The sequence below is a fragment of the Oncorhynchus tshawytscha genome, linkage group LG08 (genome assembly GCF_018296145.1).
Source record: "Oncorhynchus tshawytscha isolate Ot180627B linkage group LG08, Otsh_v2.0, whole genome shotgun sequence".
Taxonomy (NCBI): domain Eukaryota; kingdom Metazoa; phylum Chordata; class Actinopteri; order Salmoniformes; family Salmonidae; genus Oncorhynchus; species Oncorhynchus tshawytscha.
In genome coordinates, this window is record NC_056436.1 from 11408699 (window position 1) to 11435457 (window position 26759).

Here is a 26759-nt window from a genome sequence, read left to right on the forward strand (position 1 = left end):
CCAGGCCCATCTGAAGTTTTCCAATGACCATCTGGATGATCCAGAGGAGGAATGGGAGAAGGTCATGTGGTCTGATGAGACAAAAATCAAGCTTTTTGATCTAAACTCCACTCGCCGTGTTTGGAGGAAGAAGAAGGATGAGTACAACCCCAAGAACACCATCCCAACTGTGAAGCATGGAGGTGGAAACATCATTCTTTGGGGATGCTTTTCTGCAAAAGGGACTGGACGACTGCACCATATTGAGGGGAGGATAGATGGGGCCATGTATCGCGAGATCTTGGCCAACAACCTCCCTCCCTCAGTAAGAGCATTGAAGATGGGTCGTGGCTGGGTCTTCTAGCATGACAACGACCCGAAACACACAGCCAGGGCAACTAAGGAGTGGCTCCGTAAGAAGCATCTCAAGGTCCTGGAGTGGCCTAGCCAGTCTCCAGACCTGAACCCAATAGAAAATCTTTGGAGAGAGCTGAAAGTCCGTATTGCCCAGCGACAGCCCCGAAACCTGAAGGATCTAGAGAAGGTCTGTATGGAGGAGTGGGCCAAAATCCCTGCTGAAGTGTGTGCAAACCTGGTCAAGAACTACAGGAAACGTATGATCTCTGTAATTGCAAACAAAGGTTTCTGTACCAAATATTACGTTCTGATTTTCTGATGTATCAAATACTTATGTCATGCAATAAAATGCAAATTATTTACTTAATAATCATACAATGTCATTTTCTGGATTTTTGTTTTAGATTCCGTCTCTCACAGTTGAAGTGTACCTATGATAAAAAATTACAGACCTCTACATGCTTTGTAAGTAAGAAACCCTGCAAAATCGGCAGTGTATCAAATACTTGTTCTCCTCACATATTACATTGTTACAACACTGTATGTATATATATATAATATGACATTTGTAATGTCTTTATTGTTTTGAAACTTCTGTATGTGTAATGTTTACTGTTCATTTTTATTGCTTATTTCACTTTTGTGTATTATCTACCTCACTTGCTTTGTCAATGTTAACACGTTTCCCATCCCAATAAAGCCCCTTGAATTGAATTGACAAAGATACAGAGAGACAGAGTGAGGGAGAGCAAGACAGCGAGAGTGAGGGAGAGCAAGACAGCGAGAGTGAGGGAGAGCAAGACAGAGAGAGTGAGGGAGAGCAAGAGAGAGAGAGCGAGAGAGAGGTCTTGGCTGTGGTGCCATGTGGAAACGTCCGCCCTGCATGCACCTGCGTGTGAACACCAACAGAGGCAAAGGAAGGGAAGAAGAGAAAACGGGAAAAGAAGAGAAAACATTCCACTAATCACGGAGAGAACGTCTTGTGAGGAGCGGAGAGCAGAGGGCATCGGCTAGAGAATAAGTAAGTGGCGGTCTTTAACGTTTACTGGACCGGTGTGTGTAGGTGCGCCAATGGACCGCTGTGTGCGTTTAGGTGCGCGCATGTACTGTAGGCTACGTGTGCTTGCTTGTGTGAGAGGACACAGACAGGGTTATGATTCCCCTTTATTCAATATCTTATATCTCTTATAGATGGAGGGCCGGCAGCTGCCCTGTGTAGAATGTATATAGACTATTGTATGAAAGTACTGAACAATTTACTGTACTATTGTTCATTCTGATACGGATACCCCTTCAGAGGACAGGACTGCCTGCTGCTTCTCTGTGGTGAGACAAGATTAGACCATGATTTCATGAAAAGTACCCACTGCACAACATTTCTGTTTCGTAGATGTTTTGATTTTGTTTATTTTTTTTGTGTGTGTTTTGGTAGATTCTGTTATTGTGGTAGCTTGTGAGTTTCCTACTCTACATAGACCGCGGGTCTACCATTTGTACACACATAGGCCTACTTTAGCTAAAACTGATTCGGTACTTTTTATCTTCCAGAAAACTACATTTGTATCATGCAGCACAGCGCTATTGCGTGCGTAAGAAGGACAGGTGCAGCGTTCTGCGCGCGGGCATAGCATATCCTGTCCCTAGATCAGTGCAAACACGCGTATTAAGTGGCTTTTTCTGCACATTTATAATATTATTTAAATAATAATAAGCATTTATTGTAGGCCCATGTGATTGAGACTGAATCGGCTGGACATGTTCAGTAGCGTCAGTTCAACATCTAGTTTAGATTTATTTTTGGTTGAGTTGTCAATTGACTTGATTTCAACATGAAATCAACAAAAAGTGTCATAATGTCATTGGATTTAGGTTAAAAGTTGGGTGAAAAAAATTGCCTTACCTTGATAACTTTTTGCAAATCCAATCAGTTTTCCGTGTTAATTCAACGTCGTCGCATTGCATTTTTTTGTCAACACGTCATGGAAACAACGTTGATTCAACCAGTTCAAGCATTTCTTGTTTAAAAATACACGTTTAGGCCTTGTACTTTGGGTGATGATGGAGTTGGGGTAAAACAGTCGTAAACTCATTAGGCATTTAAAAAGGCCTTTTCCTCAATACATTTTTATAAACTTCCATCTGAATTGGGTGAAATAGTATGCAATCACAGCAGGAAGATTTGTGACCTGTTTCCACACAAAAAAGGGCAACCAGTGAAGAACAAACACCATTGTAAATACAACCCATATTTATGTTTATTTATTTTCCCTTTTGTACTTTAACTATTTGCACATCATTACAACACACACTCTCTCTCTCTCTCTCTCTCTCTCTCTCTCTCTCTCTCTATATATATATATATATATATATGTTTTTTTCATTGGTCACAGGGGAGGGTTGTGTGGTTTTCTATTGGTCACAGGGGAGGGTTGTGTGGTTTTCTATTGGTCACAGGGGAGGGTTGTGTGGTTTTCTATTGGTCACAGGGGAGGGTTGTGTGGTTTTCTATTGGTCATAGGGGAGGGTTGTGTGGTTTTCTATTGGTCACAGGGGAGGGTTGTGTGGTTTTCTATTGGTCACAGGGGAGGGTTGTGTGGTTTTCTTGGTCAGGGGAGGGTTGTGTGGTTTTCATTGGTCACAGGGGAGGGTTGTGTGGTTTTCTATTGGTCATAGGGAAGGGTTGTGTGGTTTTCTATTGGTCACAGGGGAGGGTTGTGTGGGTTTTCTATTGTTCACAGGGTAGGGTTGTGTGGTTTTCTATTGGTCACAGGGAGGGTTGTGTGGTTTTCATTGGTCACAGGGGAGGGTTGTGTGGTTTTCTATTGGTCACAGGGTAGGTTTGTGTGGTTTTTATTGGTCACAGGGGAGGGTTGTGTGGTTTTTATTGGTTAACATTCACTCTTTTACAGGTTTTACTATATCATTTCTTCCATCCTCATTTCCTCGTCTGCTTGCATGCCCCTCCCCATTATCAAGGTGTATTCGTACTTCCCGTATGCACTACGCATTTCCATGTGCTAACTTTTACTATACCACAGGTCAGTATAGTCTACCAGTCTAACTTTTACTATACCACAGGTCAGTAAAGTCTACCAGTCTAACTTTTACTATACCACAGGTCAGTAAAGTCTACCAGTCTAACTTTTACTCTACCACAGGTCAGTATAGTCTACCAGTCTAACTTTTACTATACCACAGGTCAGTAAAGTCTACCAGTCTAACTTTTACTATACCACAGGTCAGTATAGTCTACCAGTCTAACTTTTACTATACCACAGGTCAGTAAAGTCTACCAGTCTAACTTTTACTATACCACAGGTCAGTATAGTCTACCAGTCTAACTTTTACTATACCACAGGTCAGTATAGGCTACCAGTCTAACTTTTACTCTACCACAGGTCAGTATAGTCTACCAGTCTAACTTTTACTAACCCACAGATCAGTATAGTCTACCAGTCTAACTTTTACTAACCCACAGGTCAGTATAGTCTACCAGTCTAACTTTTACTAACCCACAGGTCAGTATAGTCTACCAGTCTAACTTTTACTAACCCACAGGTCAGTATAGTCTACCAGTCTAACTTTTACTAACCCACAGGTCAGTATAGTCTACCAGTCTAACTTTTACTAACCCACAGGTCAGTATAGTCTACCAGTCTAACTTTTACTAACCCACAGGTCAGTATAGTCTACCAGTCTAACTTTTACTAACCCACAGGTCAGTATAGTCTACCAGTCTAACTTTTACTAACCCACAGGTCAGTATAGTCTACCAGTCTAACTTTTACTATACCACAGGTCAGTATAGTCTACCAGTCTAACTTTTACTATACCACAGGTCAGTATAGTCTACCAGTCTAACCTTTACTAACCCACAGGTCAGTATAGTCTACCAGTCTAACTTTTACTATACCACAGGTCAGTATAGTCTACCAGTCTAACTTTTACTAACCCACAGGTCAGTATAGTCTACCAGTCTAACTTTTACTATACCACAGGTCAGTATAGTCTACCAGTCTAACTTTTACTAACCCACAGGTCAGTATAGTCTACCAGTCTAACTTTTACTAACCCACAGGTCAGTATAGTCTACCAGTCTAACTTTTACTAACCCACAGATCAGTATAGTCTACCAGTCTAACTTTTACTAACCCACAGGTCAGTATAGTCTACCAGTCTAACTTTTACTAACCCACAGGTCAGTATAGTCTACCAGTCTAACTTTTACTAACCCACAGGTCAGTATAGTCTACCAGTCTAACTTTTACTAACCCACAGGTCAGTATAGTCTACCAGTCTAACTTTTACTAACCCACAGGTCAGTATAGTCTACCAGTCTAACTTTTACTAACCCACAGATCAGTATAGTCTACCAGTCTAACTTTTACTAACCCACAGGTCAGTATAGTCTACCAGTCTAACTTTTACTAACCCACAGGTCAGTATAGTCTACCAGTCTTACAGTCTATCCTGTCCTCTGTCCACCATTCATAGTGACAATAGTGGTAGTTGGATCGTTTGTCCAGATCTGCAAGAGGCTAAATAACAATCATACCACACGTATATGTGTTCAAAGTGGCATCAATGTTCAATAAGAGTCGACAAGAACAAAGAGAAATAGCTGATAGACAGCGGTTTCATAGTAACAAAGGCACTCCACGAATAAGTTAATTGAACACTTGGTTATGGGTGTTTTGAGTGTTTATTTATTTATTTATTTTACACATATCCTTCAGTAACATAAACTAGTGAAAATTATCTTGTGTTATAACAACAGAAAAAAATATATATAACCTATTCTAATGTTACATAAGACCTTCATAAACACAACCAAATTATTGTTTTTGCGATAGCGTATATGAAATGGATTAATTACACTGTTAGAATTTTGCATTAGCTTGAAAGAGGGGGTCCATCTAGGCCCAGCAGGTCTATTTATATATATTTTTACTGCATGCACACACAGGACGTCCCCCTGATTTAACATCATTGGTTCCACTGGCCAGTGATTAACACATATAAATCATGCTTCTGCTAAAAACTGTAAAATGGTGCAGTTCACAACTTTTGGGGATTTGAGAAATAAGTTTAGTAACTCTAGAAAGTTCTGCGATTCCCCCTTTATATTAACAGCGTCCATCAAAACTGCTTGCAAAGGTGTGTTTTTCTGCGTCTACGTTGACTGGGCATGCATGTTTCTCTCCCTGTGCAGCACTCTCAATTTGAAAGCACATAGAGAGGAATATTCTTTTATCGCATAGAATGCGACAAGCTGACCAATCGAATAGGTCAACTTTTCTTCTATGGGGTTGTCTGAGTTTGCTGTCGATAAGTCATGTTGTTTGCTGAGGAAATTTAAATGTGGACGACAATTTTTCATTGGATAATTCCAAATTTGCGTAACCAAATGTACTGGTTCTCAGTTCCGCTTTGGGTTCTCATTTGGATCATAATCGCCAGCACCTGGTCCAATTGAACCCCTGTGTGTAAGGTATGGATGTTTGGACAGTCCACGTAAATAATCTCTACGGTGCAGGTCTGAGCAGGTAGACAGCTCGGGTTAGCAGCTCAGCAGTCTGTTGGACTGGTGGTAGAAGCTGTGTCAGAGCTTGTTGGTCCGAGACCCGATGCTCCAGGAAACCCTGTTCGGTAACAGAGGGAACAGTCCGTGGCTCGGGTGACTGGAGTCTTTGACGATCTTCCGGTGTAAATGACCTGGAGGGCAGGGAGCTCACCCCCAGTGATGTATTGGCCCGTCCGCACCACCCTCTGTAGAGCCTAGCGGTTGAGGGCGGTGCAGTTGCCATACCAGGCGGTGATGCAGCCAGACAAGAGTCTCTCAATGGTGCAGCTGTAGAAGTTCTTAGGGACCATGCCAAATTTCTTCAGTACCCTGAGTTTGAAGTGGCACTGTTGCGCCTTCTTCACCCCAGTGCTGGTGTGATGGGTCCATGTCAGGTCCTCTGTGATGTGCACACCAAGGAACTTGAAGCTTTTGACCCTCTTCACTACAGCCCAGTCGATGCAGATGGGGGCGTGCTATACGATATACGTTAGCACAGCAGTTTAAGAGCCCGGCCATGTTCCACACAACGTTATTTATTGGTACATTTCACACACACACACACACACACACACACACACACACACACACACACACGCACACGCACGCACGCACGCACGCACGCACGCACACACACACACACACACACACACACACACACACACACACACACACACACACACACACACACACACACACACACACACACACACACACACACCACACACACACAGGGTGAAGGCTGCAGAATAGCTGATGTGTGTGATTCACATTGCCCACAACAGTTTAAGAGCCCGGCTGCTCGACGGCCGTGTCTCACACAACACTATTTATTGGTGCATTTCCTGAACAAACAGCCAATGTGTTTCTCCTTCTGCAGAAGAGCATGTGTCAGACCTACACAACACAGAAACATAGAGAAAACCCACACAACAATGACTCACCAGCCACAGCACAGCATGGACACACACTTCCCTTTAAGACATGGACACACACTTCCCTTTAAGACATGGACACACACTTCCCTTTAAGACATGGACACACACTTCCCTTTAAGACATGGACACACACTTCCCTTTAAGTCATGGACACACACTTCCCTTTAAGACATGGACACACACTTCCCTTTAAGTCATGGACACACACTTCCCTTTAAGACATGGACACACACTTCCCTTTAAGTCATGGACACACACTTCCCTTTAAGACATGGACACACACTTCCCTTTAAGACATGGACACACACTTCCCTTTAAGTCATGGACACACACTTCCCTTTAAGTCATGGACACACACTTCCCTTTAAGACATGGACACACACTTCCCTTTAAGACATGGACACACACTTCCCTTTAAGACATGGACACACACTTCCCTTTAAGACATGGACACACACTTCCCTTTAAGACATGGACACACACTTCCCTTTAAGACATGGACACACACTTCCCTTTAAGACATGGACACACACTTCCCTTTAAGACATGGACACACACTTCCCTTTAAGACATGGACACACACTTCCCTTTAAGACATGGACACACACTTCCCTTTAAGACATGGACACACACTTCCCTTTAAGACATGGACACACACGGGCTCCTTCTAATTTCTACTTCCCTTTAAGACTTTCAAGATGTCATATCAATGAAACTTCATTTAAAGTATGAACTATCTGAGTTTGTTGACAGGAAATAAAGAAGATACTGTAAAATACGTTATCAATCAACTAATCATCTCTTCTCCCCATCGCCCAAATAGTGGCAGCACCTGACCTAGTGGACCCCAAATCCGCCACTCACAGCAGCAAGCCCCGCCGCTCCTTCTCCGCCAAGTCAATCACACTGAGCCCCACAGAGGAGTGTCAGGCTATTGCCACGGTGATGAAGTGGAAGACGGTGTCGGCCATTTTCCTCCTGGTGGTTCTCTACCTGGTCGTTGGAGCTGCCGTCTTCAAGGCCCTAGAACAACCCCATGAGAGGTATTTATCATTCTCTCTCCCTCTCCCTGCACACAACCCCCCCCCTCTCTCTCTCTCTCTCTCTCAATCTATCCATGTTCAAAGCCCAGGAACAACCCCATGAGAGGTATCTATCCATCTTTCTGTGTCTCTGTGTCTCTCTCTCACTCTCTCTCTCGAGGTATCTATCCATCTCTCTGTTTCTCTCTCTCTCTCTCTCTCTCCATATCTCTCCCTCTTTCTCCTATTTATCTCTCACTCTCCCTGCACACAATCTCTCTCTCTCTCTCTCTCTCTCTCTCTCTCTCTCATCACTCTCTCTATCCCTCCTTTATCTCTTTGTAAACCTGTCATCCTCCTCTCTCTCCAGTGCTCAGCGCCTGGCCATCCTGACTCAGAAACTAGACTTCCTCTCTACACACTCCTGTGTAAACCACAGCCAACTGGAGGAACTGGTCAAGGTACCATTGTTACCGCTTGTGTGTGTGTCTGTGTGTGTGTGTGTAATCATGTTAATTGCCAGAGTGACTAATTGAGAATGTATCTCTGCTGCCATTGGTGCTGATTTGCGTGGTGAATTCCAAAATGTTAACGTTTTAACACACAGTGATGTCACAGTGTGGCTTCAGGAAATAAATAAGTTGATTAAAAAGGACTAAAAACCACTCTGGATCTTGGAGTGACCTCACTGACCATGGTAACAGATGTACTGTACATGGTGGCAGGCTGAATTCGTCAGGGAATGAGCCTACTCCCTGGTCATCCCATTACTGAGACTGGGGCTAACAGCTGCACTACCAATCTATTCAATGTCATAATGAGATATGAACTACCGGTGTGCCGCAAGGATGAGTCAGAGTTCCTCTCAGACAGAGGCGAGGTTGTTCTCAGCTTTAACTCTTCTCACAGTCTGACAGAGGTGACATTAAGCAACCAGCAGTCGTTTGGCTCTCCCTTCTCTGCTCATGTCCAGTAGAGCCATTAGACCATCAGAACACACAGGGTTTACTGTTTTCTTCTGCTGTTGAAAACCTTGTGTCTAGATATTGGTCTACTCGTTAAAGAACAGGCAAGATCCAGAAAACAATACTGTGTGTGTGTGTGTGTGTGTGTGTGTGTGTGTGTGTGTGTGTGTGCCTTTAAAATGTTTAACTTGGGTCAAACGTTACAGGTAGCCTTCCACAAGCTTCCCACAATAAGTTGGCTGAATTTTGGCCCATTCCTCCTGACAGAGCTGGTGTAACTGAGTCAGGTTTGTAGGCCTCCTTGCTCGCACACGCTTTTTCAGTTCTGTCCACACATTTTCTATAGGATTGAGGTCTGGGCTTTGTGATGGCCACTCCAATACCTTGACTTTGTTGTCCTTAAGCCATTTTGCCACAACTTTGGAAGTGTGCTTGGGGTCATTGTCCGTTTGGAAGACACATTTGCGACCAAGCTTTGACTTCCTGATTGATGTCTTGAAATGTTGCTTCAATATATCCACATAATTGTCCCTCTTCATGATGCCATCTATTTTGTGAAGTGCACCAGTCCCTCCTGCAGCAAAGCACCTCCACAGCATGATGCTGCCACCCCCGTACTTCATGGTTGGGATGGTGTTCTTAGGCTTGCAAGCCTCCCCATTTTTCCTCCAACCATAACAATGGTTATTATGGCCAAACAGTTCTATATTTGTTTCATCAGACAAGAGGACAACTCTCCAGAAAGTACAATCTTTGTCCCCATGTGCAGTTTCTAACCGTAGTCTGGCTTTTTTATGGCGGTTTTGGAGCAGTGGCTTCTTCCTTACTGAGCGGCCTTTCAGGTTATGTCGATATAGGACTTGTTTTTACTGTGGATATAGATACGTTTGTACCTGTTTCCTCCAGCATCTTCACAAGGTCCTTTGCTTTTGTTCTGGGATTGATTTGCACTTTTCGCACCAAAGTACGTTCATCTCTATGAGACAGAACGTGTCTCCTTCCTGAGTGGTATGACGGCTGCGTGGTCCCATGGTGTTTATACTGGCGTACTATTGTTTGTACAGATGAACGTGGTACCTTCAGGCATTTAGAAATTGCTCCCAGGGATGAACCAGATTTGTGGAGGTCCACAAGTTTTTTTCTGAGGTCTTAGCTGATTTCTTTTGATTTTCCCATGATGTCAAGCAAAGAGGCACTGAGTTTGAAGGTAGGCCTTGAAATACATCCACAGGTACACCTCCAATTGACTCAAATTATTTCAATTAGCCTATCAGAAGCTTGTAAAGCCATGACATAATTTTCTGGAATTTTCCAAGCTGTTTAAAGGCACAGGCAACTTAGTGTATGTAAACTTCTGACCCACTGGAATTGTGATACAGTGAATTATAAGTGAAATAATCTGTCTGTAAACAACTGTTAGAAAAATGACTTGTGTCATGAAGTAGATGTCCTAACCGACTTGCCAAAACTACAGTTTGTGAACAAGAAATTTGTGCAGTGGATGAAAAACTAGTTTTAATGACTCCAACCTAAGTACTTCCCACTTCAACTTTATTTCTGCGTACCCAGTCAACCTACTATTTAGAATTTAAGTATTGGTATTCAGACATGGTCTATGTGTGTGTGTGTCTCATCCACAGCAAGTGGTGTCAGCGATCCGTTCAGGGGTGAACCCAGCCGGGACTCTGACCAATCACAGCAGCCTCTGGGACCTAAGCTCCTCTTTCTTCTTCGCTGGAACTGTCATCACTACCATCGGTAAGTGTGTGTGTGTGTGTGTGTGTGTCGAACATCTCATTTACCCTCTCAGTACAGTCGTCATTACAACGTTCTTCTGTAAATCAATTTTCATTATTCTATCCTTCCTATTATCTCTCTGTTCTCCCTTCACTCCCCAAGGACCTGGGATTTAATTGCACTCCAAAAAGACTGGGTGGGGCCTCTAACAAGAGGTGGAGGGATGGAGGGGGAGAGGGAGAGGTGGAGGTTAAAGTTTAGGACTAATTGGTTGGTGACCCACCCTAAGGACACAGGGGAGAAAGGGAAGGAAAGAGATAGAGACAAAAGAGAAAGAGTGAATAGTGTAAACCTAGCACATAGACTGCTGTAGCTAATGGATATTATTATTGCCTTGTCTTCCTCCTTATAAAGGGAAATTACATTCACTTGTTCCCAAAGGAAGCAACTCTGCAAGTGATTTCATTTCCAGACAGAATTGCTGTATTACGGACGAAGAAAACATTTAAGTGACAAAGAACTAAACAATCAAATAACTAGTAGAATAACAAGGAAATAGAACATCTAAACAACATTTCAACTGCACAGTCTTTTAAAGATGTCGCCTTTCTTCCGTCTCTCCAGGATTTGGGAACATTTCCCCCCATACGGAAGGAGGGCGTATCTTCTGTATCATCTATGCCCTTCTGGGCATCCCTCTGTTTGGCTTCCTGCTGGCTGGAGTAGGAGACCAACTGGGAACCATCTTTGGGAAGGCCACCGCCAGGGTCGAGAAGATGTTTGTGGTGAGTCCATGTAGAGAGTGTGTGTGTGCGTGTGTGCGTGCGTGTGTGTGTGTGTGTGTGTGTGTGTGTGTAGCCACTCTTAATTACTTCTCTATCCCAGGAGAGTAGAGGCCTGTCTGTCAGGAGGTTTTGAAATGACTGTCCATTACTTCATTACAGTTAGCAACACTGTACAACAGGGGTGTCAAACATATGGCCCACCAGGCTTCCAATCCAGTCTGCGGGTGGTTGGAGCAACAAAAAGATATATCACAACAACAACAAAAATGTATCATAATTCTTCTTATTATTATTATAAATATATATATATATATATAGTACCAGTCAAAAGTTTGTACACATCTACTCAATCAAAGGTTTTTCTTGATTTTTACTATTTTCTACATTGTAGAATAATAGTGAAGACATCAAAACTACAAACTAATACACATGGAATCATGTAGTAACCAAAAAGTGTTAAACAAATCCAAATATATTTTAGATTTTAGATTCTTCAAAGTAGCCACGCTTTACCTTGATGACAGATTTGCACACGCTTGGCATTCTCTCAACCATCTTCATGAGGTAGTCACCTGGAATGCATTTCAATTAACATGTGTTCCTTTTTCAAGTTAATTTGTGGAATTCCTTTCCTTCTTAATGCGTTAGAGCCAATCAGTTGTGTTGTGACAAGGTAGGGGTGGTATACAGAAGATAGACCTATTTGGTAAAAGACCAGGTAAGAAGAGCTCAAATAAGCAAAGAGAAATGACAGTACATCATTACCTTAAGACATGAATGTCAGTCAATCCGGAGAATTTCAAGAACTTTGACAGTTTCTTCAAGTCCAGCGCTATGATAAACTAGCTCTCATGAGGACCGCCACAGGAAAGGAAGACCCAGAGTTACCTCTGCTGCAGAGGATAAGTTCATTAGAGTTACCTGCCTCAGAAATTGCAGCCCAAATAAATGCTTCACAGAGTTCAATTGACAGACACATCTCAAAATCAGCTGTTCAGAGGAGACTGTGTGAATCAGGCCTTCATGGTCGAAATGCTGCAAAGAAACCACTACTAATGACCACCAATAATAAGAAGAGACTTGCTTGGGCCAAGAAACATGACCGGTGGACATTAGACTGGTGGAAATCTGTCCTTTGGTTTGCAACTGCCGTGTCTTTGTGAGACGCAGAGTAGGATTATCTCCGCATGTGTGGTTCCCACCGTGAAGCATAGAGGAGGAGGTGTGATGGTGTGGGGGTGCTTTGCTGGTGACACTGTCAGTGATTTATTTAGAATTCAAGGCACACTTAACCAGCATGGCTACCACATCATTCTGCAGCAATACACCATCCCATCTGGTTTGTGCTTTGTGGGACTATCATTTGTTTTTCAACACGACAATGACCCAACACACCTCCAGGCTGTGTAAGTACTATTTAACCAAGAAGGAGAGTGATGGAGTGCTGCATCAGATGACCTGGCCTCCACAATCACCCGACATCAATCCAATTGAGATGGTTTGGGATGAGTTGGATAGCAGAGTAAAGGAAAAGCAGCCAACGAGTGTTCAGTATATTTAACTCCTTCAAGACTATTGGAAAAGCATTCCAGGTGAAGCTGGTTGAGAGGGTGTGCAAAGCTGTCATTAAGGCAATGTGTGGCTACTTTGAAGAAACAAAAATTTGTTTAAAAATGTGTTAACAAATGTGCTTAAAAACCAAACCCTATGCAACATGAACCTATTAAAAACAGTACTGAAGCAATGAGGTTTGTTCAGTACGGTATAGGCCCAATACATTATTAGTGTATATTGAATTTGCTTGAATTGCCCTGCCAATGCATTGTTGTTTGGACCATAAAAAAAAACTTTTTTTTTTTTTGAGGTATGCTATATGATAACAACGGTAATAGATCAGTTGTTGTATTACTTGCGAGGCTCAGTTGAGTGAGCATACATTTAAATATTTTACTGGGCTGATGGTGTCTGTATCTGATGGTCAGTCTCAGCTGACACTGACCAAAAAGGGACACTGTCTTCCAGCTGATGGCGACACTCAAGTCGCATTGCATTAATTCATGGCTCATGCACAAATTCATGTTGTTACTCCGATGAACAGAGGAAGTGAAATATTCCTGGATATTAAAAAAGACCCAAGCAGCTAATAATAACAACACAAGCCTATAGAGACACTTTCCTTCTCATTCATTACGGCTGCAGTGTTGGTTGTAGTGCTGAGTGGAAGTAGGGAGAATGTGCATTTGAATAGCCTATTAAAGTGTTGAATACAAAGTGTTGACAGTGCTGAGTAAGAACGTAAACATTAAACTCACTAATAAAAACAGCAGCTCTTTGCTGTGTTCGTTGACAGTCTCTCTCTAGTCGTGGTTTTAAAAGTTTTGAAATCTCACAGTATCAACTTTACTGTAGCTTTCTTTTCCACCCGCTACGTTACTGCAGACACGGTCATCTGAGCCATCCGATTGGTCAGCAGTAGGCCTATAGTGCACTTGATTTGCTCTCCGGGCCTTCCTGGAAGGCAGAGTTTGTACCTTCAGACACAGGCTTTATCGTTGTTTTTTTATACAGAAATGTTCGGCGATCGACTAGAAATACCTTTCACGATCGACCGACCGGTTGGTGACCACTGGTCTACATGAATTATTTACCAGGTTTAATGTTTGATTTGTTACATTAAATAATTCAGTAATGACTGGAAAAAAAAGATGTAAATCATTCATTCTTATCAGCAGTAAGAAACGACTAGCCATTGGTTGCTAACAGTGGAGCACTGCTAGCTAACTGCACAAAAACAGTCAACAATTTAGGGAGTAGAAACCCCCAGAAATTAGTGGGGCGAAAGTAAGAATTGATGAAAATGTCAAAGGGGAGAATAATTATCCTGTCAAGGATTTATTTTTATTTTTTAAATGGAGGCAGCATACTAAAACAAAAGAAACATGACACCGTGTGTAGATAATAACACATCAGTGCAGGAAATGACAGCCAATTATCGAATGCTGCCCCTGGGGCAAAATGAGTTTGACACCACAGCACTAAAGTATTGCCTGGAATACCATCCCTCATGGCCACCTCCTAATCATCCCCAGAATCCAGTTGGCTAACTCTGCAACTCTTCCCAAGGTCACTGCTGTACATGAGAAATGTGGTGTGAAGTTAGCTGGAATAATGGTTAGATAGATTAATAATCTCCCTCCCTCCCCCTCTCTCTCTGTAGCAGTGGGATGTTAGTCAGACCAAGATTCGTGTCCTCTCTACCGTTCTCTTCATCCTGTTCGGCTGTCTGCTCTTCGTGGCGCTGCCGGCAGCCATCTTTAAACATATTGAGGGCTGGAGTGCCCTGGAGTCCCTCTACTTTGTAGTCATCACCTTGACAACCATTGGTTTCGGGGACTTTGTCGCAGGTAAATGTTTCCGACGGTAGTAATTCGATACAGGCCAAGTCCTAACTTGCTTAAGTATACGTTCGTACGCTCACACTTTTTCATTTAACCTTTATTTATACAGGTTTGTCTCATTAAGATGAATATCTATTTTAAAGACTAGTTAAAGGGTGCAGGTATCAGTCTCTGTCGCATGTTAACCAATCACCCGTGGAAGGTGAACAGAACATACAGATCGGCTATTTTCATTGGATCACAACAGCAGGAAATGCAAAATTGTAGTGTACTCAAAGCTGTGATGAAAAATGTATCAACCATGAATTATAATCCACATAATAATTCACATTTCCTGTTGCTGCAGGATTATTGTCCTGCTGTGAGAAGCAGGGTCACATTAAGACAGGGCACTAATCAGATAGAATGTACTGCTCAGAACTACAACAAGGAGCTGGTCAGCCTAACGTGTGTGTGTGTTTCTGTGTGTGTACGTGTTTGTGTGTGTGTGTGGGTGTGTGTGCGTGACGTGTATGTATGTGTGTGCGTGTGTGTGTGTGTGTGTGTGCACGCGTTTGTTTGTACGTGGGTTTCTGTGTGTGTGTGTGTGTGTGTGTGTGTCCTCTCCAGGTGGTTCAGAGATAGAGTATCTGGACTATTACAAGCCTGTGGTGTGGTTCTGGATCCTGGTGGGTCTGGCGTACTTCGCTGCTGTACTCAGCATGATAGGAGACTGGCTCAGAGTCATCTCTAAGAAGACCAAAGAGGAGGTATCTTTCTCTCTGACACACACACACATACATACACACACACACACACACACACACACACACACACACACACACACACACACACACACAGAATAGCATAGAATACACATTACATACATACAAACTTCTGCCCCCTGGTAACCATTATTCCTTCAAATCAACTATCTTCTGATTGCTGTGAGCCTTTCCAGGGACACTCTCCACACGACAACCCAACAGATGGGGAGGAGGAAGAGAGAGAGAGGAAGAGGGAGAGAGAGGAAGAGAGAGAGAGAGGAAGGGAGAGAGAGAGAGAGACACACACACACACACAGAGAGAGAGAAAGAGAGACACAGAGAGAGAGACACCGAGAGAGAGAGAGACACCGAGAGAGAGAGAGACACAGAGAGAGAGAGACACACACAGAGAGAGAGAGACATACAGAGAGAGAGAGAGACATACAGAGAGAGAGAGAGACACACAGAGAGAGACAGAGAGAGACACAGAGAGAGAGACACAGAGAGAGAGAGAGAGAGACAGAGAGAGAGAGACACACAGAGAGAGAGACACAGAGAGAGAGACACAGAGACACAGAGAGAGACACACAGAGAGACAGAGAAACAGAGAGAGAGAGACAGAGAGAGAGACACAGAGAGACAGAGCGAGAGACACAGAGAAAGACAGAGACACACAGAGAGACACACAGAGAGAGAGAGACAGAGAGAGAGAGAGACAGAGAGAGAGACAGACAGACACAGAGAGAGACAGAGAGAGAGAGACAGCCAGACAGTCAGAGAGAGAGACAGAGTGAGAGAGAATGTAAGTTTATCAAGTTAATGAGTATCACTCTCTCCTCTCTTGTCTCACTCTACAGTCTAATGGGCTCTGGTCCTATGATCTCATTAAGAACCACAGAGGCACCAGTAATGCAACAAAACAGTGATGGAGTAGACCATACAGTATCATTTGTTTGTTCCAGAGTGTGATAGTTACCACCCAAACAGTGACTGTACAATAGATTAGAATAACAGACCTTCTACACTTGAACAGCTCTCTGCGTGAACACCACCCATACCACCGCTCCCACACATCCTCTCCTGTTTATATCTCTCTCCCCCATTCTTCCTATTCCTCTCCTGTTTATATCTCTTTCCCCCATTCCTCCTATTCCTCTCCTGTTTATATCTCTCTCCCCCATTCTTCCTATTCCTCTCCTGTTTATATCTCTTTCCCCCATTCCTCCTATTCCTCTCCTGTTTATATCTCTCTCCCCCATTCTTCCTATTCCTCTCCTGTTTATATCTCTTTCCCCCATTCCTTCCTATTCCTCTCCTGTTTATATCTCTTTCCCCCATTCTTCCTATTCATCTCCTGTTATATCTGTGTCTTCCATTCTTCCTATTCCTCTCCTGTTTATATATCTTTACCCCCATTCTTCCTATTCCTCTCCTGTTTATATCTCTTTACCCCCATTCTTCCCATTCCTCTCCTGTTTATATCTCTTTACCCCCATTCTTCCTATTCCTCTCCTGTTTATATCTCTTTACCCCCATTCTTCCCATTCCTCTCCTGTTTATATCTCTTTACCCCCATTCTTCCTATTCCTCTCCTGTTTATATCTCTTTCCCCTATTCCTCTCCTGTTTATATCTCTTTCCCCTATTCCTCTCCTGTTTATATCTCTTTCCCCCCATTCCTCTCCTGTTTATATCTCTTTACCCCCATTCTTCCCCCCATTCCATTCCTATTCCTCTCCTGTTTATATCTCTTTACCCCCATTCCCCTATTCCTCTCCTGTTTATATCTCTTTCCCCCATTCCTCTCCTGTTTATATCTCTTTACCCCCATTCCCCCTATTCCTCTCCTGTTTATATCTCTTTACCCCCCCCATTCCTCTCCTGTTTATATCTCTTTCCCCCATTCTTCCTATTCCTCTCCTGTTTATATCTCTTTACCCCCATTCTTCCCATTCCTCTCCTGTTTATATCTCTTTACCCCCATTCTTCCTATTCCTCTCCTGTTTATATCTCTTCCCCCATTCTTCCTATTCCTCTCCTGTTTATATCTCTTTCCCCTATTCCTCTCCTGTTTATATCTCTTTACCCCCATTCTTCCTATTCCTCTCCTGTTTATATCTCTTTACCCCCATTCCCCTATTCCTCTCCTGTTTATATCTCTTTCCCCCATTCCTCTCCTGTTTATATCTCTTTACCCCCATTCTTCCCATTCCTCTCCTGTTTATATCTCTTTACCCCCATTCTTCCTATTCCTCTCCTGTTTATATCTCTTCCCCCATTCTTCCCCCCATTCTTCCTATTCCTCTCCTGTTTATATCTCTTTAGCCCCATTCCCTATTCCTCTCCTGTTTATCTCTTATCTCTTTCCCTGTTTATTCCTCTCCTGTTTATATCTCTTTCCCCCATTCCTCTCCTGTTTATATCTCTTTCCCCCATTCCTCCTATTCCTCTCCTGTTTATATCTCTTTCCCCCTATTCCTCTCCTGTTTAGATCTCTTTCCCCCTATTCCTCCCATCCCCTTCTCTTCCTTACATGTGAAGAACTGTATTTAAACTGCCAGCAGAGCAAGCCCCTTCGCCAACTCAGCAAAGAGGAACTACACTACAGATCTGATTAGGCCAATCACATTCATCTTATCCTGAAATGCTCTTTGAGCCGTGCAACCCTGTCTGCAGCGTGCTAGTCCAGGGATCCCTCGTCTCTCTTTTTCTCTCTCTTTCAAGTCTTGTTTCACCCTGAGTATATTATACAGTATGCAGTATATACTGTATATCAATCCATCAATCAATCAATCAATACTTTATCAATAACTCTTCTCTATGTTTTGACAACCACTAAACCAAAGAAGATATCACACGTTTTGATAATAATGATGTGTGTGTGTGTGTGTGTGTGTGTGTGTGTGTGTGCAGCGTGACGTGTCCAACATGCCATTTACCCCATGCAGTCAGTACAGTTGTGTGTGTGTGTGTGTGTGTGTGTGTGTGTGTGTGTGTGTGTGTGTGTGTGTGCAGCGTGACGTGTCCAACATGCCATTTACCCCATGCAGTCAGTACAGTGTGTGTGTGTGTGTGTGTGTGTGTGTGTGTGTGTGTGTGTGTGTGTGTGTGTGTGTGTGTGTGCAGCGTGACGTGTCCAACATACCATTTACCCCATGCAGTCAGTACAGTTGTGTGTGTGTGTGTGTGTGTGTGTGTGTGTGTGTGTGTGTGCAGTGTGTGTGTGTGTGTGTGTGTGTGTGTGTGTGTGTGTGTGTGTGTGTGTGCAGCGTGACGTGTCCAACATACCATTTACCCCATGCAGTCAGTACAGTTGTGTGTGTTTCCATGGTAGCTTTAATAGAACATGTACAGTAATTGAGGTCAAATCAAATTTAAATACATTTTTTATTTGTCACATGCTAACAGTGAGATGCTTACTTGTGGGCCATCCCAACAATGCAGAGAGAAAGCTTGAGAAATAATAGAGGACCTCCCAAGTGGTTCAGTGGTCTAAGGCACTGCATCGCAGTGCTAGAGGCATCACTACAGACCCAGGTTTGATCCCGAGCTGGATCACAACCGGCCGTGATCGGGAGTCCCATAGGGTGGCGCACAATTGACCCAGTGTTAGGGGAGGGTGTGGCCGGGGGGGCTTTACTTGGCTCATTGTGCTCTAGCAACTCCTTGTGGCGGGCCGGGCGGCTGCAGGCTGACCTCGACTCCTTGTGGCGGGACGGGCGGCTGGAGGCTGAAGGAATAAATACACAATGAGTAAATACACAAGGAATAAATACACAATGAGTAACGATAACTAGGCTATATACACAGGGTACCAGTACCGAGTCTATGTGCAGGGATACTATGTGCCAGGTCTCTGACCTCCTCCCTATAGGCTGTCTCATCGTCGTTGGTGATCAGGCCTACCACCGTCATGAAGTCAGCTAATTTAATGATGGTGTTGAAGTCGTGCACAGCCACACAGTCGTTTGTGAACCGGAAGTACAGGAGGGGACTAAGCACGCACCCCTTAGGGGCCCCCTTGTTGTAGGTCAGCGAGGCGGATGTGTTGTTGCCTACCCTCACCATCTGGGGGCGGCCGTCAGGAAGTTCAGGATCCAGTTGCAGAGGGGAGTGTTCAGTTCCAGGGTTCTGAGCTTGGAGGGGACTATGGTGTTGAACGCTGATCTGTAGTCAATTAAAAGCCTTCTCACATAGGTGTTCATCTTATCCAGGTCAGAGAGGGCAGTGTGGAGTGCAATATAGATTGTTGGGTTGGTATGCGAATTGAAGTGGGTCCAGGGTGTCTGGGATGATGGTATTGATGTGAGCCATGACTTTCAAAGCATTTAATGGCTACAGACGTGAGTGCTACAGGGTGAAAGTCATTTAGCCAGGTCACCTTGGCATTCATGGGCACATGGACTAGGGTGGTCTGCTTGAAACATGTAGGGATTACAGGGAGTGGTTGAAAATGACAGTGAAGACACTTGCCAACTGTTCAGTGCATGCTCTGAGTAAGCATCTGATAATCCATTCCATTGTGAATGTTAACCTGTTTAAAGGTTGTACTCACATTGGCTTCGGAGAGCAAGATCACACAGTCGTCCAGATCAGCTGGCGCTCTCATGCATGGTTAAGTGTTGCTTGCCTCGAAGTGATCATAGAAGGCATTTAGCTTGTCTGGTAGGCTCACGTCACTGGGTAGCTTGCTGTTGGTTTCCCTTTGTAATCCGTGATAGTTTGCAGGTCTTGTCACATCCGACGTGCATCAGAGCCGGCATAGTAGGATTCAATCTTAGTCCTGGATTGACAGTTTGCCTGTTTTATAGGTGTCTTATAGGCCTCCGGATTATAGGCCTCCTTTAGCTAAGTGCGGAAATTGCCTGTAATCCATGGCTTTTGATTAGGTTATGTATGTACGGTCACTGTGGGGGGGATGTTGTCAATGCACTTATTAATGAAGTTGGTGACTAATGTGGTAAACTCCTCAATGTTATCGGATGAATCCCGGAACATATCCCAGTCTGTGCTAGTAGGATGGTGCCGACAGACATGGCAGCTCTGCTTCTAGCTCCTAGGCAACTTTGCAGTATTTAGATTTTTTGTGTGTGTTTCTTCTTACATTATTAGCACAGAATATTTTTTGTGTTATTACATACAGCAGGAAATAACTTTTGGAAATCAGAGCAGCGGTAACTAACCAGGAATACGACTTTCCCGAATTGGATCCTTTGTTCGTACATCCCAGGGCAATTGAACTTATCCCAGAGGCTGCTTCAAGTCGCCATCAGCGGAGAAGAGGTTTTCGGGGTGGACTTCTAGTCCGACTCAGGAGGCGTGCACACCATCCACCGCTTCCGAGTATAATACCTGCTAATGTTTAGTCTCTTAACAATAAAGTAGATGAGCTCAGGGCGAGGATCTCCTTCCAGAGAGACATCAGGGACTGTAACATACTCTGTTTTACGGAGTCATGGAAATGTGGAAAAGGGGAAGGGGTCTGAATACTTTCCGAATGCACTGTATATTATCAATACATATTATCCATGCCCTTCAGCCAAGACTCCAAGAAAGATAGAATACAGTTCTTCAGGTTCCGTTGATAGGATAGTCTTGAACTGAGTTCATCCAGTTTGTTCTCCAGGGACCGCACATTCGCCAACAGAACAAAGGGCAATGGCGATATATTTGTTTGCCAACATAATCTCGTTAGGAGGTCGCTTCACCTGTCTTTTGATTTACCGATGCTTCCTCTTAGGAGTAATTAGGGACTAGTCAGGAGTAAGCAGAACGTCCAGAGCTGCCGACTCGTTGAAGTAGACATTTGAATCCAAATCAAGGTTAATGATCGCTGTTCTGATGTCCAGAAGCCGTTTTCGGTCATAGGAAATGATGCCGGAGACATTATGTTAAAAAAAACAGTAGCAGAACAGGAGCCCTTAAAACGTCTGCTATCCACTACAGCTTCATCTTTTTCAGGTGACTTCCTGGATATGATGAGAACAGCACAGTCTCACACAGCATTTATCTCTCTCTCCTTCCCCCCCCTCCTCTCCTTTCCCCCTCTCTCTCTCTCTCTCTCCCCCTCCTCTCTCCCTCATCTCTCATCCTCTCCCTCCTCTCCTCCTCCTCTCTCCTCACCCCCTCCTTTCCCCCTCCTCTCTCCCCGTCTTTCCCCCTCATCTCTCCCCCTCATTTCTCCCCCCTCCTCTCCCCCTCCTCTCTCCCTTATCTCTCATCCTCTCCTCCTCTCCCCTCATCTCTCTCATCTCCCCTCCTCTCTCCCCCTCCTTTCTTTCCCCCTCATCTCTCCCCCCCTCATCTCTCTCCCTCTCATCTCTCCCCTCTTTCCCCCTCCTCTCCCTCTCCTTTCCCCCTCCTTTCCCCTTATCTCTCCCCCTCCTCTCCACCCTCTCGCTTATTTCTCTCCCTCTAGGTAGGGGAGATCAGGGCTCACGCAGCAGAGTGGACGGCTAACGTCTCGGCAGAGTTCAAGGAGACTAGGCGTCGCCTCAGCGTTGAGGTCTACGACAAGTTCCAGCGAGCCGCGTCAATCAAAAGCAAAATGTCATCCGAGCTGGGCCTAAACTCTGACCCCGAGCTCACCCCACCCAAAAGGAAGATGTCCGTCAACTTCACCAATGAATTGGATCGGGAGAAGGAGCCGATGTCCCCGCCTGTTACCAACAAAAATGGAAGTCCGTTCCTAAACGGGAAGGGGGTGGACCCTAAGAGAGGTGACATTGCTATTACACCTCAAGTAGAGGTCACAACCTTTCACCTCTGACTCTGCTTCAGCACAAGCCACGCCCACCTGGTTACAACAACCAATGGCAGCCATCTTTCAGCACAAAGTGGATGATGTCATTGATAAACAACTGCCCTTATGACGGACTATATAACAATATAACACTATGAATCAATTATGAAGCATTTTGATTTTGAACTACAACCGAATAACAACATGAATTGTGAACTGTGAACAGATGTATCTGAATAGAAGAGTCACGTTTGGGGAGTAAGGTCAGGGTAAGGTCAGGGCAAAGCTGAATCGTCATCCTATTTCCTGTATAGTGTTCTACTTAATGGCCATAACCTCATAGGGTTCTGGTCAAAAGCAGTCAACTATATTGGAAATAGGGTATAACTTAGGACACAACCTTGGTTTATGTATACAATTTATTATGTTGCCAATGTATGAGGAATATCAGTGAGTATTAGTACGTCTCTATGCCTTGAGTCAGAGTATGGTTCGGTTCTATAGGGTTCTAAAGGGTTCCAAGAGGGAACCTTTCCCTGACTGTTAACCAGAACCGGACCGCTCAGGGGTTTTTTTCTACTGAAGGAACCACAGCGGTGCCTTAGTCCTTTTCTACCATGTGAAATGAACAGACAATGATTTCTCTTGTCGATCATAACGCTCACTCTTGTCATTTAAAACAACGAGACAGTTTGTCTGTAGAACTACGTGGCTGTAGTCCTCCGAGCTGCTCCAGGGATGCTGGGAGTTTGGAGCATCAAATGGATGCTCCACTTTACTAGGACTGTTTCAGGACAGATATTTTAACATTGGGGGAAAAAAACTAGGCTTATGACTTTTGACATAAGTGCCAATTATTTGTGTTGTCAAAATGTCCTACTACAGTACATGCAACATCAATGTGAACCAAAACTCACCCTTGCCATGATGACAAAAAATGGCTGCCTTGCTTCGACACATTTCCTAAAATCGACAGTTCTGTTCAACATTATGTTGTCGTATTCAGAGCTAACGCCAAATCTGAAGGAGATAAAAAAATAATTTGAATTTGGTGGGTGCTTATATTTGTCCTATTTCACACATGTACAAGTATATATTAATTTATTAATTGGAAATGTGTTTTTTTGCATATCCCACATTTTCCTGAGGCAGCCTCAGATAGTGGGGTAACAGCCAGGGTCTGCCATAATCAACGGAAACCCTTGAGCAATTAGGATTAAGTGCCTTGCTTAAGGTCACATCAACTGATTTATTACCTAGTCAGCTCTGGGATTCAAACTAGCAACCGTTCAGTTACTGGCTCAACGCTCTAACCGCAAGGCTACGTGCCGCCCTAAGATGAGGGTGTGGTGGTTGACTGTTAAGATACCTGCTGTGTTCAGACTGTAAAATCAGATCCCTATATCATGTCTTCCTCCGTAAGGAGGTGGAGTAAGTAGATCCACATGGTTCATCAATCTGTTCAATGTCTCAGCTAGCTCTCCGCCACCGCTCGTCTCCATATCCAATTAGGATTGATTTGTATTCACATGACTATCTGTCTTTTCATATGATACATTATCTAATAGCAGACCTTTTTATGTTCAATCTAAGGTATGTTTGATTGAAACCATAGTGGTGTATTTGAGGAGGAGGAGGAGGAGGAGGAGGAGGGGTTTGATCTAGCCGATGTGAACTAGCTAGTGAGAGCTAGCCATCGTGCAGTGACGTCACCCGCCCGGAGATCTAGTCAACTGTCGCTTGCAGAGTGACAAGCTGGTCAGCATCTTGCTCTGTCAGTAACACGGTTGACTTGAGTGCGTAAGTGTTGTTGTGGGTTTGAGTCCCGGGTTCCCCATACAGGGATGAACTCTGTTACATTGAATTGGATGTGTTGCAGACGGATACACAGGCCAGATGACTTTGAATGTTACTTGAAACGTTACAAACGGACAAAGAGCTGATGAAACACAGTTTTTTACAGGCAAAAAAACCCCACCAACACATGAAATCATTCAGCATTACATGCACACTCACAAACACACACACACATACCTGAGGGGTTCTCTCTCACACACCCTGTGTACACCTGCCATTCAACATGCACTTTTATTTTACCGCTTGTGTTTTCAAGTTACAACATTTTTATTGTTTTCACAGCTAACTCTTTCACCATGAAGGCTTTCGTATCGTCGTTATGCGGAGATAAACTGTAACTGTTCTTTTTCTAGCGATGTTGCTGCCTGTCTGGCGTGCAGTCCACAGAGCTGTGTTGGAATTCATTAGAACCAGTGTGAAACCACGGCTACCGTTCCAATGTCCACACTTGTATCCCATCTAGAATGCAAGCTTAATAAGTGTTAGGCGAGATGATAAAGTGGATATTGGAACAGATCCTGTATGTGAAATCCCTGACAACGATCATTTCAGAGAGCGCTACTATCTCTGACTGAACACCATTAGTTATTAGGTAGTAGAGAGATATACAGACCTGCTATCTTAATTTGATTGGTCTGGCGTTGCTGATCATTTTCCTGTGCAGCAGGAAATGCTAATTATATTGTATTCAAGGTTTAAGGTCTAAAGTTTGGAATTTCCACTTTAAAATGTCAGACTAGATTTGCCCTAATGAAAAATGTATCAACCACTCGTCTCAGCATATCCAATTATGATTGTGTCCATTAATTACAAAAATGTCCATTAATTGTAATCCACAAGCAAGGTAAAATCGAGAGTGCATCTATAGGGGAGTGTGTTAGGGGGATAGAGAACAATAAAGTACTGTAATAACATGGGTCGTGTCTGAATACCCACACTTGCATGGTAAATACGGTAGTATGCTTTTTGGGTATGAGGAAATAAAACATTTTATAGTATTTGAGATTTAGAAAAATTAGTATGATTTAATAAATGCCAGGATGTCATACTAATTTCGGCTTTTCATGAAGTAGAATTCGCTGCACGTTAGTGAGGAAGAGAATCATATTTCCCGACTCACGTGTGTTTGACAACAGCCGACAATCAGAATAATAGAGGCGCAACTAAAATGAACAAATGACAAGGTAAGATAACAAGGTAACGAGGAAGTAGATGCCGTCTTCTCAGTATGTTATTTGTTGCTTACTGCATATGTTTTTACTAAACAGCATGTTCTTAATAGTATGTACTACTAGTATTAGTACACGGTATGTCGTTGTAGTAAGTAGTTGGCATGATTTAGGACACAGTCATGGTCTTACAAGCCTGGGGGAAGTGATTCCGGTCCTGACGATGTGTTGCTTGTTGTTTCCACGGCTGTGCCATAGTAGTGGCTTGGTCTGTCTGTCTTTTGCCTTTTCTCTGTCTGTGTTACTGTCAGGCCTGGGTCCAATATGCATTTGTTTTGTTCCAAATACTTGAGGTGCATTTGATTTATCATGGCTAGCACGCAGAGTTTGCACTTGGGACTATTCCATTGGTTCCATTGGGCTGGACTAGTCCTTTTCATAGACGCTAACTAGCTTTAGCGCCTATTTACGATAGTATCTTCTGGCAGGAAGACATTTGTTAAGAAAGGCCGACACTTGCTCTAAACGTTAACATGAATTGCTTGTGGTACGGTTTTGGAAACGGAAGTAAAGCATTTTTCATAACAGCGAGAAATAATTGTCAAAAAACAAAAGGTTAAATAACTTTTTATAGGGTTAGGGTTCCCGCACAGCCTTATATCCATGTTACAGAGTTTGTTTATGGAAAACAGAGTTAACTACCTGTGCTTATCAGCTATCTGTTTCTCTGAACACCTTTGTCTAAACGGAAGACAGACACCCATAAATGTGTTGTCAATTAAAAATACTTTCGGCTCCAAACTGTGGTAAAACCAGTTAAAATACTCTACAGTAAAAGTGTATATTTTGCATTTTTGTGAAATAATTTTTGATGTGATATGAACGTAGCTGGCTTTATTATTTCCTGAACTGTACCGCAATTGAGAATCGATTCACATTTAGATGGAGTATTTGGTTGTTTTGGCTGCCAGAGCCAATTCCCCCTTTTAAACAGAACATGAAAGGTCCTTGGACTACAAGGAGGAACGTTAGGCTCCTTTATAGTCCATTATTGGGCTTGGGTCAGACAAGCTAAATCAAGCGCATACGAACTGTGTATTTGGCCCATGTCTGGCTATTATTACAGTATCATTAGCTTTGACTCTAACATGGGTTACTGATGGCTATTAATTAACATGTATGAACTGTTATTAAGTATTCTGCAAATACAACACCAGATATGTTAAGTCTTCTATGATTGTTCATCTTTGTTTTATTTGGGACAATTCTACACTGTTGGTGCTCTGGCTGTTCGGCCCAGACTTTGTCATCCACAGATAAACGTTGATTCTGAAAAAAACGTCTGTAGAACCAGTCTATATAACTGATTTCTTTATTTTTGATATATCTAATGGCTTGAAAATATACATTATTCTCAATTCTTCTGTCTACTGCCTCATTCAAAAAACACTCACCAGCCATATGAAATCTATTGATATAACTTGAGGTCAGTGGTTTTGTTC

The 26759-nt window shown here is 43.4% G+C and overlaps 1 protein-coding gene across 1 annotated transcript; it reads left to right on the forward strand.

Moving 5' to 3' along the window:
* The first annotated feature begins 1163 nt into the window (after positions 1–1163).
* Positions 1164–26759, forward strand: LOC112255805 (potassium channel subfamily K member 2-like). Its single transcript, XM_042325195.1, has 8 exons — positions 1164–1357; positions 7661–7880; positions 8230–8320; positions 10465–10582; positions 11186–11346; positions 14564–14750; positions 15354–15493; positions 21908–26759. Coding segments are annotated over exons 1-8 (1269 nt in total). The 5' UTR covers positions 1164–1356; the 3' UTR covers positions 22259–26759.